This window comes from Chiroxiphia lanceolata, chromosome 5 (assembly GCF_009829145.1).
Source record: "Chiroxiphia lanceolata isolate bChiLan1 chromosome 5, bChiLan1.pri, whole genome shotgun sequence".
NCBI lineage: Eukaryota > Metazoa > Chordata > Aves > Passeriformes > Pipridae > Chiroxiphia > Chiroxiphia lanceolata.
In genome coordinates, this window is record NC_045641.1 from 53,974,419 (window position 1) to 53,990,622 (window position 16,204).

A 16,204-nucleotide genomic window follows, 5' to 3' on the forward strand; every position below is an offset into this window, starting at 1 on the left:
AAACTGTTCTCCACTATGATGGAAAGTATAAGGCAGACACTGTCAATATTAGAGGCCAGTCAAAATAATTAGCACCTGTGTAGAGTGCATTTTCCTGTTCACATAGTTCAAAGTGGAAACCTTGTAAAATTTTTCAGATTTTGACCCCTATTAAATATGATACCTTTGAAAGGATCAAAACCAAAAAAAAACCCACATAATTTAAAGCAATGGTGTCTGTTACCTTTCACTTTTTGCTGCTTTTTGAGGAAGAAAAAAAATAGATAAGCATCATGGATAAGGTCCAGATCTGATATAAATGTTTGATGCTTGCATTAAATAGACTTAAGGTGATTTACAAGAGCTGAGGATCATGAAACAGGGTTGGGTTTTTTTTCCCTTTTAAAGGTGGGTGGTTCTTTGGTGGAGAGTCCAAGATAGATTACTTTTGGAAGATGTCCTTGGGAGGGCAAATAATTGGCAAATTTCAGCAAACCTCCTCAGTTTTTATCCATAAAAACAAGCTTTGTGTGAACCCTTTTTCCAAACACTCCTGCACACACAGATGCAGTGACTGGACTTCCTACATAGTAACCCTGTACAGTCTGTATTATTCTGTGATTCCTCTTACGGGCAGCTCATCCAAAGTCCAGTTCCTCTGGCTTTATGTAGAGTTGTGAAACTCACTCAACAGTCTGTGTTTTGAGGCACTGACATGTAGAATTGTATATTCAGGAAGAATTAAGAGGTGCATGACAATCCATCCAGGATGGATAATCAGATGAACATGAACTCTAGGTTTAATGTGTTTGACAAAATACTGTATGTGATCATTGGATATGTAAACAGGGTCATTTCAATTATGAGTACAGGAGATGCATTTGTTTGTATTGGGTGTAGACCTTTGACTCCTGTCATATCTGATGTCTGCATTGCCAGATCACTTAGCTCCCTAGTTCATTCTTCACTCGTAGCTTCTTGATTATCCACAGGGCACAGAAATGAGTTGGTACCCTGTCTTTCTCAGGGACCAAACTGTCCTTTTTAAATAAATAAATAAATAAATAAATTTAATGCAATTCGTTGGTAGTTCACTCCAGGAAGTATTTCTGGAAGGTAGCATGGACAAGACTAGGCTCTGTTTGGCACCTCTTTCTAGTCCTTAAATGCAGCATCAGAAGACTCGTATTCCCACATGCCCTGATGACATTCTCCAGTGCACATAACACAGACTCTCAGTTCCTTGCTAAAAACTCTCCAATGTAGGAAATTGTGACATGGATCTCTCATAATGTAGCAGATACTGAGAAATACAAACAAAATAATTGTTATGTCTAAAAACTGAAGGAACATAAATGAGACCCTCAGAGACAAGTATTATGTAATATGAGACAAGTACTACCTATCATGAATGTGGGCAGCCTGCTCAGTAAAGAGCTAGACCCTGAGCAGTGTGTGTAGAGCCACTCTGTAGTTGTGCACATACAACTGTGTGTATGGTGATCTGGGTGCTAGGGATCACTTCTTGGAGTGGATATATTTTAAAATGTAGGTTTAGCTACTTCTCCAAGTCTAATCTCCACAGGTCAAAAATAAGTACTTATGAATTTGCAAAGTTCATGGATAATACTGGAAAATTTCCCATAAAGTTGGGGGAAAGGGTTCCAGGAGCTTATCTGGGAGCTAGTCAAAGGATAGCTTGATCTTAGCTTATTAGGATCTGCAGGAGAAAATAACATTTCTTAATGGAGGGCTTGCCAATTTAGCAAAGGTTCAACAAGATCAAGTGACTGGAAGTTCAAAGAGATGTCCAGATTAAATAAGGATAGTATCCTTCATCAGGGTTCCAATTATGCATTGGAATAACTTATCAAAGTTCATCATAGATTATCCATTACTGTAAATTTTTAAATCAAGACTGAATGTTTCTCTAAAAGTTATGCTCTAATAGAGCACAATTTGATTTTGCAAAATCCTATGGCCTCTTTTATGCAAGAGCTAAAAATTATCCTTTCTGACTGTATCATTTTAATAAGTGTTTAACTAGGACTTTGTTTTCCTCTCAACTGAAGCCACCTAAGCTCCCAGGCAAATGAAACCACACATAATCTGCATGTAACAACTCATTGCAATTTTAATATTGAAGAGAGGAAAAGTTCTTTGAAACTTTGTAGAAGTTTTCCACATTCCCTCCCGTATCACTTTTCTTTCTAAATCTCTCATTTCAAAATGCTTTATAATAAGATATATACCTGACCATCTTTTTGCTAGTGTCAGTTTTTGGCACTTCCATCTTGACTTTCAGACATATGCAGAGATGCAGACTGAGTAGCTGTTGGGTGATACTTTTGCATGGCAGTGATGTGAGATGTCTTTGAGACAGCTCTCCTCTGCTTTATTTAGATTGGTCATTGCCATTGTGCTTCTGCATGTAGAGGCTGAGACCTCCTTCCTCTCTCCCTTTGCTGATTTGAAGTTAGAATGTGTTATCTGAGATTTAAAAGTTCTCAGGGAAAACTTTCCCAGTCTTTTGAATTTCAAGAGATTTTAATGATATGCCTCTTGTAGGGTTTTTTCTCTTATTGCAAGCCATCTCTCTAATTTACCAGCTGAGAAGTCCCTGGATTACTTCCTTTTTGCCTCTAAAATGTAATCTCAGTACCTTATGTGCTCACGAGGGTCATGGAGTGCAAAGGCTATAAGAAAATTGAGGAGCTTTTTAAAAACCATATAAGGAGCTTCTTCACAGGTGTTTTTCATCTCCAACAACTCTTTGCACAGGATTCGGGAAATGCAGAGTGTTTTGAGAAAGGTTATTATCCTTACTGGCTTTCTTGATACCCAAAGCAAGTACAGCAGCTGGGAAAAACCCCAGCTTCCCTTTCTGATTTTTTTAATATTTGTCTTTTTGCCAGTCGCATTATTTTCCATTATAGGATTTAGGCAAACATTTTCAGCAATTTGGGCTGGAAAGTCTGTGATTGAGATCTCTGTAAGAAAAGACCAATTTCTTCAGGTCTAGAGATAGTTTTTCTTTGCTGACCTCTGGAAGGCCTGTGGAATTGTTACTTCACAAGACTCCAGAAGATAGAAGTGGAGAGCATTACTTAGCAGGATGGCCTTTAAGTAGCAGAGGTTTTCCTTCATAGACTTGCTAAAAGCCTTATGGCTCACCATTCTTCCCCTGTAGACTGTATAGGCTCCGGAATCAAGGAAATTCTTCTTGTAGCAGCTTTGGGGCTTTAAGAAATTCCCCCAGAAATTAAAGTTATTAAAGAGAATATACAAAATTTGTGTATCTTTTTCCAAATTACTCAGGAAGAAAAACATGTAAACAGTAAAGAAACAGTTAGAAACTAGGAAATTCTGAGCTACAGTCAGCAGCTCTGTAATAAGAAGTTAGAATCATGCTTAAGTATAACATCTTAATTTTACCTAAGGAGAAACAGCATACTTCAGAAGAGGAGAATGAAGAAAATAAAAGTATTGCATTTCATTAAATGGTCATCAGGAGTTGTAAAGAAAATGTGTATAATGCTTCAGGAGGAACCAGCCTCCCAACAGGGTGACTGCACTACATTTCAAAATGCACTCTATGACAGCTTCATTTTTAATACAAGTGCAGAGAAAACGAGGGCTATTGCGTTCTCTCGCCATGCCTAGAGGGACACAGACTTTCTGTTTCAAAACTGCTTCTCATCCCTGTCCAGTTTTCTTAGAGAAAAGTTCAAATGTGGAATCATGATCATTTATTCTCAATTAATTCACAATTTATTCACAATTAATACATTGTGCATCCCTGCAAGTTTTTATTAGTTTAATTTTTTTACATTGTGAAAAGGTTTTTTAGAGAAAAAGACCGGTTCATGTAAGTTCATAGTTAAATAATGTTTCAGGATACTCCAAAAATGTGCTAGAATGACAGTCCTTTGGTCATATCATGTTAAAAGCTGTAGACATAAGTTATGGTTTTATTACACTAATGATATGGCTAGTCAAATTATGACCAACAGTCAGATAGATGGTTTATAAATCAAGTGAAATAAGTGCAGTGAATTTCATCCACACAAAGACTTAAAATGAAGATTTTAAATTGTGTGCAGTGGCTTGTTGTGGAATTATAGCTTTAATTTAATTTTTTAATCCCCAACAACCATATACTTGTGTTTTTCTATTTGCTGTTGATACCACGTGTGGAGAGCAGCAGCCACAGTGGTGTGGGGATGCGGCTCAGTGGATTCTAAATGCAGTCCTTAACAAAACTGGTCACTAGGGCTCTGATCCAACAAAGACATAGCACATTCCTAGCATTACACATTGTGACCATTTCCATTGATTTCAGATACAATAAATCAGAATTAAAAGAAGATGTGTAAGTATTTGCTAGAGTACTAAGCAGTCAACACTATCATGGAGCTTCTCCTGGGACAGCAGAGCTACAAGCCCCTTCCATAGTGCCTAAAACTGAACTCAGATTTTTGATGCCAAATCTATTTCACAAAACGTGGTAGCTTACTGCCTTAGATCTCTGGGTCAGTTATTTATGACAGCAAATCTCCATAATGTCAGCCATGCTTAACATTATTTCTTACAGCATCTAAGACTCAGTATTTTGGTGTATGGTCTTTGGTATGCTGCTTAGCTACTGTAAAATCCCACTCATTTTTTTTAAAACTCACTATTGCTTTATGATATATTTTGAAGTGTGTCTTCCTATCTCTTTTAGATACTGCAGTGGTATCTGCTTGCTATTTGTCTAGATGGTTCGCTGTTGCAGGCATAATTCCAGGAAGAATTTTTAAAAACCTGACAAGCGCAGGCTTTGAAGTACTGCTCACATAAAATGGCCTTGCCTCAACAGCTCACAAAAGCATCCTGTTCCACCCAAAAGGAACAGACAAGACAGTGCTGGCAAAAAATGATCTCTTAGTAGTTACATTTTCTTCCCCCACAGCACTGAGTATTTTTTCAGCCACCCTAAGAGGCCCGTTGTAATAAATTGATTGAGTTTGAAAGCTTGTCCAGTTTCACTATAAATTCTGTAAGTGATTCTGTTCTGTCTTAAAATGTTGTTTATTACTTCTAGCTCTTCTATGTGTTCCTCTGAATTTCAGGAAGAGCCATAGTCTGTGTTCCTGAAGCAAGAAGTGGAGATGTTTGGTAGCATTCCAAAGGAAATTGCAGGTGTTTCTGCAGACTTTCAATTTACTATTCAGGAAAATTAAATATTTTGTTTTGGAGCAGATTAAAAAAAAAAACAAAAAACAAAAGCCAAAACCAACCAATGAAACAAACAAACAAATCCCACCAGATTATTTTCCTGTGATGACTTGAAGCATCAACTGAAACCATTGCTTAGTGAAAACATTGAAAGGACAAGAGAATTCTTTTAGATGAATCAAAAAAATGGGAAAAGGACAAAAAAGTCAGGTGACTCTCAGAATTGGGTTAGACCTAGAATGAAACATTTACTTTCCTTTTCAGGCCTTGTAACAATTTTCAATAAGATTTTTAATTTGTATCAATTTTGAGGTGAAAATTATTTTAGAGTAAGTTGGGTTTTAAAACGTACCAGAAAAATTCCAGTGTTTCTTAACTGGAATACTTTAGTCCACATATGTTAATTCAGATTTTTTGGCCAGTTGTATCCAACCTATTCACCAAATTACTTTTTTCGGTTTTTTGTTTTGCTTTTGGAGCTGGGTTTTTTGTATATGTATGTCCTCAAATCACATTTTTGAGAAACTGCTTTGTTCGTTTGTTTACTTTCTTGTTTGTTTGCCTGTTTGAGCAATTCATAATCTGTCAGGTTTTGGTAGTTCAAGCAAAATCTCATCAAGCTGGAGGAGAAAAATGCCATTCAAGTAAAAGCTATACTAGAATGTGTTCCACAGATTTAGTAATAAAGCATTCTTTTTCTAAGAGGTCTTTGAGATATTTGCATCTCTGGATATGTCTCAACTATTTCCTCAGGACAACAAAAATAGGGTGTTTTGTGGCTGATCATAAGTTGTTTAATGCTCATGAGATGTTTGGGTTGCAGCTTTTCTCTTTTTGTTTATTTGCTGCCAAGCTTTTCCTTTGTTTTTCTCAGGTAGGTCAGGGCAGAAAGATGCTGCACTTCTCAAAAGATCAGAAGTCCCACTGCCTGGGGCCAGATGTTAATAAAATATTCCTTTGATTTCTTTTTTTTCCTCCAGTCTCTTCCTCCCCTAGCACAGCAGATGAGAGTAAGTCCCTTTTCCCCTTACATTCAGCTATATGTCATCTTGAATTTAGTCTGAGATTTCAGTCAATTTGACTCTGAGGGAAGGGGCTCCTGAGGCAAATATTTCCTTTTCCTTATTTCAAACACTTGCCTGCAAATTAATTGTGCAGATTGGAGTCAGTTCATTTCTCATGTTTGCATTGGAAACACAACAATATGGAAGTAAACCTGAAGTTCACTGCTCTGAAAAAAATGTAATTTTTTCTTCTGCATGAACTATTTAAAAGTTCCCAAAACACATGCTTTTGCACTAAATAACACTAACTAGGTGATAGTATTAAATTCTCCTCTTAGTAGAAATCTCTTATTCTCATTAATACTAATGATAAATATTTAAACTTGCTATAAATATTCTCCGATAGTTATTTTTATGGCACCAGTAAGTTAGAACCCTAAACAGAGACTGCACAAAGGTGTTAAACCCAAGCTTGTAGGTGAATTAAAATAGAAATCACGTTGAAATTAATTTTGATGGTGGAACATTAAAAGCTTGTGAATATTTTCAATAGCCATGATGGCATCATAATTTAGTACATCCTTTCTCACATATATTCCAGTTTTTCCACCCCATCTGCCTCTTATTCTCAGCTGCTACCATGATAGCCCCTCAGGACAGCATAATCTTGTTAGCTGCAATGCCATAATCTGCTGCTAATGTAAGAGTGGAAGGCAAAAAAAAAAGCATGTGTATACTATGCATATTAAAACATTTCCCCTTCTCCTCCTCAGACTGGAGGCTTAGAGAAATTAAGAAAAATTGTTTTATTGTCTATAAATTATAAAAACTATTCTATTACAGTTAAGTGAATCTTACCATTATTCTTCGTATTTCTTAATAAAGAACCTTCTCCATTGCATTTCATTACAGTTCTTGCCAGCTGGAAAATCCTCTGCCCAAGAGATTTCCAACCCAGTTTATTGCTGCAGCACAAGGAACCTGCTTCACATTGATCTAGAATTTCAGGCAATGCATAATGGCTCTCTTAGAAGCTAATGCATGCACACTACATGCTCCAAATAGGCTCCTGTTATGCTGGAGAGAAGACAGACACACTGGCATAAATAAATTGTAGCATGTCTTGACAATACTTCCCTTTCCAATCCAACAGCTGGAAGCAGAAAGGTTGACTGAAGATGAAAGGGGATCCCTTCAGTACAGGTTCCAGCATTCTTGGGAACCAGATGGACTGAAATGGAAAACGGAACTAAAACAGGCCACAAAATTCACTGCCAGAAGAGGTTTTCTTTTTATCCATGACAGTACCAGGTTTTACTAGAAAGAAGTTTGCCATGTCAGAGAAACTAAAGATAGGAATGAACTGGAATCACCTTTGTTCTCTCCCAACCAGTGCAGGATTGTTCCATGTATATTTTCTAATTTTTGTGTAGTCTGATTTGTAAAGACTTATGAAGTAAAGCATTTACCTGCCATTTTTAGGTTATTTCACCCCAACGGTTTTAGGAGAATTTTTCTTAAGCTTTCAGACTACATTTCCTTTCTTTTTCTCATTACTTTTAGTTTTATCATCTTGGACTCCCTCAGGCAGCTTTTCCCAGTGCCTGCTTTTTGTCATTTCATATTCTTCTGTGTATCTGCTATGTTTCTCTGCAGTTGCCATGATATTTTTTTGTAAGACCTCTTGTTAAATGTCATTTGCAGATGTCATTACTGTTCTGTTTACTTCCCTCTTCCACTAATGAAGATGTGAAATAACACAGAACCCATCATTGCCCTTACTAGGTGGTTTCTGTCAGCCTGAGAGGCTGCTGTTAATCGGTACTCTTCCTTTGTGGTCCTTCAGTTTGCATTCATTCCCCATGACAGTGCTCTTATCTAAGTCTTTCTGAATTAATTTTTCAAGCAGATTTTTCTGAGACACTGTAGGAAAGGTTTTGCTGATATTTCAATCCAGCTTCATTGCTTCTGCTGTTTTCCCTTGTACACTAGGGATTTTGGCCAGACAAAAAGCAAATGAGGAATAACAATGCATGCTAAGGTACCTTTTTTCCCACTTACAGTGTAACTTTCTGATCTGAGGGTCCTGTTCCATGAACACTTGCTGCATTAATCACAGGCCCTCTCAAAGGCTAGATTGTAACCAGCACTGACGATTCCTCAGAAAAGTTTCAAGGATTGCAATCAGATATGTCAGGTGATTAACTTCTTACTAGGTGGAGTAAGGCCTGCAATTTCACCTTTCCAGTATATATATATATATATATATGCAGTAAGTATTAAGGGCTAGATTTTATCTCACACACATTGAGTAAAATGTTTTATAGTGGTGAAAAAATTCTCTTTGTCTCAGCATAATCTTGATTTCAGGTCAGATAGAAATTCATTTAAACAGTGGGATTACAGAATAAGCAGATCTCGATTCTGTATGAAGATGGCAGAAATTGAGTCATACTAGATAAATCAGGATTGTCTCTACTCTTTCCCTAGTAGACAGTGACTGGACAGATTATCCCCTTGGAGCCTGTAGCTTTTCAGAATAAGGAGTGGGAAAGGTAATTTCTGAGTGTTAAGAGGTTCTTTCTTTTTTTTGTTTTTTTTTTGGTAGGATATTGTCTAATTCTCTTCTGAATTATAATGAACTTTGGGTGGAGCTAACCTCCATCATGTGAATCACCTGTGTTGGTACATTTTGTAAGGAATAATTCTAATGCTAATCATGTCATAATGAAGTCAAGCTTTATCAGTTAAGGAGACTACTAAAAATACAAGATCCTTCTCTTGATTCTCTTCTTTCTAGTTTCACTCCTCTTTGGCTACTTTAGCCTTATTGCAAACCTATATAACCTGGCAGTTGTCTGTATGCCATCTCTGCATTTCTTCTCTGCAGCCTCAGGGGCTCAGGGAAATTTTTGCTTGGTGGCATCTTGAAACCTGAAGCTTTTTTTAGTCAACCTCCTGTGTTAGCACAGGGTAAGGACTGTGGTTTCCACTGATAGGTCTCATCTCAGTTGTTTTAACTGCGGGATCAGCACATAGACAGGATGGGCATTGACTGGCATGTGACGTGGGTTCTCTTGTTCTCTGCCCTGTGTTTTCCTTCAGGGGTTATCTTGCTGCTTCTCGATAAGTTACGGAAGATGAAATGGGAGCAGATGTGGAGACTCACAGCAGAGCGGGAGTTAATGAGCATGTTATCCACCTCACTGGCTGACCAGGTGAGTAGGACATTGCAGGAGTGTGGTATAACAGCTAGTCCATGGATTGAGGAAAGAAAGAAAGGGAGAGGGGATGAGATGTGGGAAAAGGCAGGGGAAAGATGTTGTGCCTGTAGTCACCATTTGTTGAATCATTCTGGGGAAAATGTGAAAGAGAGGAATGGAGATTTACTGGCAAGGTTTCTCTTACCCGATTTTACCATCTCTGCTCAGATAATTCATAAGACAGACAAAGTAGGGGTTTCATGCTTTAATTTTCTGTTCTTCTTTCTTTAACATAGAACTCTCCAGACACTAGAAGTCCAAATATACTGTCTTTTCCCACTGGTTTTTGTCTAATCAGACTTTAGTTTTAAGTGTCTCCAGACATTTCATTACTGTTTCTGGCATATGAGTCCCAGATGTCTTTGAATGTACTTCTTGCTACAACACCCCTGTAAAGACAAAAGCACTGATGTCTCCCTGCCACAGATTGGAAACTGAGTCCAAGAGAAGAAATAGTGCATCTATACAAAGAAATATGTAGTTACTCAATTTGTGCTTCCTGACAGCTCTCATTTTAAACCCAGAAACCCTGTTAATGTAATACTAGACCTGAACCATAATTCTCAGTCAACAGCTTGAGCAAGTGTTAGCACAATACAGTATCTTATTTAGATGTTTCTTCTGATTTTGAACTGCATCTGGTTTATGACCAGTCACCACAAAGGAAGCATGCTGCTTACTGTGCCTGTAGAGATGTGCACTTTGTACAGCATCTTTGCAGGTTGATCCAAAAGCTACTGAAGTTCATTAAAATGATTCTTGCAACTTCACTGTGTTTTCAATCAGGTCCTGAGTTGCTGCCTAATACTTGCAGAGGGCAGAATTTTGCAGAGTGGAGAAAGGTTGTCTAACCATAATACCTTAACCACAGACTGTTCTTGCAACTTACTTCTCCAACTGAATGGCTGCTTAGAGACAGAACGCTTTCAGTCCCTCATAGAATCATAGAATCAACTGGGTTGGAAAAGACCTCTGAGATCATCAAGTCCAACCCTTGACACACTACCAGTGCGGTTACTAGACCATGACACTATGTGCCACATCCAGTCTCATCTTAAAAACCTCATGCTGTAGGCTGTTCTGCAGATCTGTCCTACATGCCTTTTCCATGAAATATCTAGAGAACTTGGTTGCAACAATAAAGTGCTAGCTAGAATCCCACCTAGTAATTCACCTTGAAACAACATATCTGCCAGAATCACATGCATCCCCTTTATTGAAAACTGATGCAGTACTTACTAACAGCAGGTATTTTGACATTTAGTGCCTATTACTCTCTCTGGTGACTAGAGGAGGAACCACACTTCATGCCAGCAGTACAAGATAAACGTTTGAACACTTTGCTGGAGTCCCTTAGCTCTCTATATGTCAATGGAGCCTGTTCCTCTTCTCCAGAGGAATGTATTGTCCCTTAGATTAATAGCACCCTCCGTGGAAACAAAATTACAAAGCAAGGTTTGCAAACTTCACCTGGCATCACCATCTGAATTTCTGCCTGTGAGGGGGAGAAGGACAGTCAGCTTGGGGAGGTGTTGAGATCACCTCACTGTAGAAACAACATACCCAACTGTTTCTCTGGGTTTTTTTCTGCTAGGATATCTTCAATGCAGTCATCAAACAAAATCCCTTCCTTGTCTACCAGCTCCCATGTTTCTGGAATGTGCAGCTTTCTGATCACACCCGTTCCGAGCAGTGCTACAGAGATGTGTCTGACCTGAAGGTAGGTTTCACAGGAGGTTGGGTGGGTGGTATCATTTGGGACAGAGAATGCAAGACTCCACAGTCTGAGAAGGATGGAGTGCCTTAAGTAGGGGGGAATGAACACATACAGTTCATAGGGACACCCAAGCAGGGGAAGGAAATGTGACTTTGACTTTGTACATTTTGACTAAGAGAAAAGTTGAAGATGGATGTTGTTTTGGGGTTTTGCAAGGTATTAAAGAAGTACTTCACCTTTTTAAATTCTGTATCTGTCACGCCACTGCACCTTACTGCTGAGTTCGTATTGCTCTCCCAGTTCTTAGCTCTTCCTAGATAAAGAATACAAACATCATTTAATAGAGCGAAAGTCACAGAGAGAGTTGGGTGGATCCTAGTTAGAAATACATTAGCAGAAATGTAAAGACCTTGCACGCTTCATATTTAGCCTTTGTATACACTTAACCCAGTCACATTGACACTCATTTTCCAGGATTCGCCCTGAAAAAAAGGGCTGAGTAGAAACCTATTAATTTAATAAAGCTGTAGTGTCAGTTTAATAGCACGTTTTTCTCTATTAACAAGTAGAATATAAAAGCAGGATGGATTTCAACAGATATGGGTAAATGAACATCAGTTGTGCTGTGGTCATTTTGAAAGACCAGACTCAAATGCAGAGAGTTCAGAATTGAAGCTTAATTGAGTTTTTTCCATGTGTAGAAATCTATTGCTATGCAGCAATAGATTCCATCAGAGCAGGCACTAGTGGCATCAGAATGTTAGTAAACAATAGGTAGTTTTTGGTGATTCATTTTAAAATTCAGTTAAAGTTTGCATACTTAATTTGTGTTTTGAGAATGCTGTAGTAAATGAGGTTTAAAAAAAAAAAAGAGAGACAAAGAAAACCACAAAACCATGGAAGAGGTTGCAAGGGATGTCTGGAGACCACCCAAACCCCACTGAGAGCAGGACCAACTTAATTGAGGTTACTCAGTGCCTTGTGGAGTTGAGTGTCAACTCTCCAAACACTGAGATTACACAAGCTCCCTGGCCCCATGTTCCAGAGTTTGACCACCCTCATGGTACGATATATTTCCTAAATCCAACCAAGTTTTCCTTTGGAGCAGTTTGTAGAGTAGCAGCAGGAATGTTCAATATGAACAGCAGATACTGGATGAATATAGAAAATCAATCACTCTCAACACACTGATTTCAAAAGCTGCGCTTCCAAGAGACAGAAGTTCTACTACATGGGTTAACTGACCTGTCAGAACTGGCGTTGCTTGAATTTCATACATAAAGTATTCACAACTGATTATTCAGGTGTGATCCATAGATGACAGCTTTTAAAGTTAAATCAGTAGACTTGTCAGTATACTAATCACTAAATGGTTTATGATCTGTGTTTAGGACAGGACCAGCAAGGCACTTAAAAGCATCATGGTTTTATGCCTTATAGCAAAATGCTTAGTAGATTTTAGTTCTTTGTTCATGCTGAGAATCACGTATGACAGCAGTTGCAGGGCCTGAAACAAACAGAAAGATGTAGTAGCAGGAAAAATATTTCCTAAAAAATGAACTTCAGAAAAATATACCTTCTACCTGTGAGATATCACAATATTTTTCTGTGAATTAGAGACTGAGATTAATTTGTATAATCATTGAGACAGTCCGATTGTGCTTGGCGCAAGGTTAAGACACACACATTTACATGAGGAAAAGATATTGAAGCTAATATCTGAGGATCTAGGGATTGGTTCTGTTGCCTAAACACAGTCTGAGTTACTGTAGGTGCTCTCCAATATCCATGTAGGACTGGCAAATAAAACAGATCTACAGGAGAGGATACCCTTTTGGCAAGGCAGCTGATGGGCAGGCAGGATAACCATAAGGTTCTTTCAGTGTTGCTGTACATCTATATTTAGACAGCCAAACTGGGATCCCCATGAGTGGGTTTGGAGACTGGTGAAGCTCACCTCAAAATAGTCATCAGATGACTAATCAGACAAATCACTGTTCATACTCAATGACTGTATTAACTAATCTGCTTCAGGTGTGGGACATCTAGCTCATATATAACACTTATGAGTAAGCATCTGATAGAAGTATCTTCAAAATAAATTATATGCCTTCTTCATTGTTGATTAACAAATTTATGTTTACAACTATAATTTAGGCTTGGTTGTTTATTACTGTGTATTGTGTCACACTGTCAGTTCCATTAGAGCATAAGCAGTGAAGTCTAAGATGTGTAATATTCTCCACTGATTTTCTGGTCTGAGGTATTTGACTCAACGAGGGGTGCAGACACATAAGCAATTTCTTCAACTGAACTGGACTTATTCACATTGCTAAAATTATCCCCTAAATACTTAATCGGGGCTGAAATTCTTTGCTTTGAAAGAGAGGCCAGAGCCTTATCTAGTGCACATAAGCCCCATGGTTTCAATAAAGCTTTTCCCATATTGAGCAGTTAAAGAACTTGCCCTCAGGCAGCACTGTTTAAAATTCTTCATGCAATTTAAAAAATAAAAAAGCACAAACCAATTAAAGTTGTGAATTTGCATTATGAAAATTATCAAAATTCTAGTTCTGTAAAGAAACTGGCTGATTTGGTATATGAGCCTCCCAAAAAAACTTCAACAAATGTCATTAGCCCAAGTTAGAAAATATGCTCTTAAAATCACCGAAGTTAGTCAGTTCCATGACATTTAATATAAATGGTATGACACAACATATTTGGCACATTCCGTCTTTCATGGTAAGACTGGAATAGGAAACGAGGTAAAAGAAACCTCCAGGGTAAGAGGGAGAGAAAGACAGATTGTGAAGTTTGTACTCAAGGATCAAGAAGAATAGCACAGGAAAGAAGGAAATGCATGGAGAGATTTAAATTCCAAGGTAAAGCTGGCCCAGTCAAGTATTCCTCAGCCAAATCAGAGTCCATTCCTACTATCAGACACTGAAAGGGCATTGATTTAATTACATCTGGCCTCACAGTCCATGTGAGTTGAGGATTTGTCATCTCTTGCACAAAATATTGTGTCAAGTGAACTTGGACGCCCAGGACTGACTGATGCTCATAGGTGGGATGGTTGGGGGGATGTATAAACACTTCTTTGCTGCTTTGTTCACATTCATGCAAATGTAAGATGACCAGCACACTTTTTACAGGCTTAGGGAGCAGTTGAATATTTCATATTGCCTGAAGAGGATTCTAATCACTTTTTTTCTCTGTTTAGTCCTCATTAAGTTTCATCTCTATCATTTGTATTTTTTTTTTTTGGTACTGTCTTATGTTAGAGAAGGTCAAATGTTTGACTGCTGCTGAACTCTACTTCCTTGCTGCAGCTGAGCAGCATCTACCAATTTGAAATGACTTGTATATGGGATTCTTTCAGAAGAGGTATAAGAATAGAAATATTGATAACCAAGTTCTGCATTGTTAGTGACCACTAATTTTATATCTATCTTAAATAACATCATAATAAGATTAATTTATTATTTTTATTCATCTAAATGGTTACTTACCTCCTATGTCATACTGTATAGTGCTAGAGGCCACACTGCACAACCAGCCTGAAGTCTGTGGGCTTTGTTCTGCTGTCCATGGAATATGGCACCAAAACTTAAGTTAACAGTCACATTTATAGAAATTTTCCTTTCCTCACCCCAAGGGCACCTATATTTAAGGATGCTTAGATCAGTCAAGAATGTCTTAAAATGAACAGTTCCAATAGAAAACAAAGAGTGGGCTAAGAGGAAGCAGATGCTCTTTAATTATTTTGCCAAGTGAGTCAACTGCAGTCTCTAAAGGCCATAGATGTTTATTTCTGCATGGCATTCATTATACCTTGGAAAAACACTCAGGAGTTGCTATTGAAGACTGGCCAAAAGATGTGGAAGTGCTAATAGTCATTCTGTGTAGACATCCAATTTCTGTATTGCTTATCTCATCTCCTCACACAGTCCCCAGTAGCTCACACTGTCAGTAGAGAAGCATGTGTGCTGCAGACCATGCCTTGCTGGGCTTCAGAGCCTGTGGGGAATCTGCCTGGAACTGACCTTCATTTATGTAACGCTTTTGCTGGGTTAGGCCCTGTGTTTGCTTCCTTTTTGGTTAATAGTTTGTTCCGGTCTGTGAGGAAATCTCAGTTACTGTGATTTGGCACAAACCAAATGGCAGAAAAAATCCTATGAAAGAAGGTAATGAATTGTGATGCCTCTGACAATGCATCATGACCTCGTTGAATGGGTCAGTCATGAAATCTGGTTGTCAAGAATACAGATGCTATTTATACACAGTGAATCTGTTAATTCACAATCACGAAAATTAGATACTGAACTCTTAAATGGGATTGTATCAAATTACTAGAATTTTCCCCCCACACGCACTCTCCAACATAGAAAAATGCTTTAAAACCTATTGATGGCTTTGAACTAATTTTGGATACAGCTTATACTAAATCAGCAGATAGATAAATAATGACCCTCATAAATTCCCCATTGGGAAATTGTGTTCTGTGATTCACCGTGTCCTCCCTGGGAATGTCCTCCACACCAGGATGACTTTGCGATATTGCTTACAAAAGTTTAAACTGCTTCTTGTCCATAACTGTAATACATCATTTCAGATCTGCCTCAAACATGACCTGTTGCACCACTTTCTGTTCCAGTCCCTGAGCCACCCCATGCTGTTCAAGCACCTCAGCACTGATCTGCAGCAGTTCTGGCATTCTGCAGCCTTGCTCCTTTTAATGCCAACAAAGACCTACTCTGAGAGGAGTAAAGGCTCAAGAGGGTTAAACATACCCCTCCTTTAAATGAGCATTGGAGTCAGTAAGGTGCTTCCACCCTACCAAACAAGGAGCATCGTGGGTTTATTAGTGGTGTTTTTGCAGGCAAGAGGCCTCCTTAAACATTAGTACAGGAGTTGAAGGAAGAGAAGTTGAAGAATCCTTTTGAGAGCAAAGTAAGAACTTTGAAAAGTGCAAAGCAGGGGCAGTCTGTCAGCTTACAGCAGTGGCGGTAAGTTGGGGA

The 16,204-nt window shown here is 38.3% G+C and overlaps 1 protein-coding gene across 5 annotated transcripts in view; it reads left to right on the forward strand.

Moving 5' to 3' along the window:
• The window catches only part of LARGE1 (LARGE xylosyl- and glucuronyltransferase 1), a 273,696-nt gene that overhangs the window by 216,251 nt on the left and 41,241 nt on the right, over window positions 1-16,204 (forward strand). For all 5 annotated transcript variants that reach the window (XM_032687802.1, XM_032687804.1, XM_032687801.1 and 2 more), the window contains 2 exons: window positions 9,309-9,421; window positions 11,061-11,186. In XM_032687802.1, coding sequence (XP_032543693.1) covers window positions 9,309-9,421; window positions 11,061-11,186 — 239 coding nt within the window. The remainder of the gene's footprint in view (window positions 1-9,308; window positions 9,422-11,060; window positions 11,187-16,204) is intronic.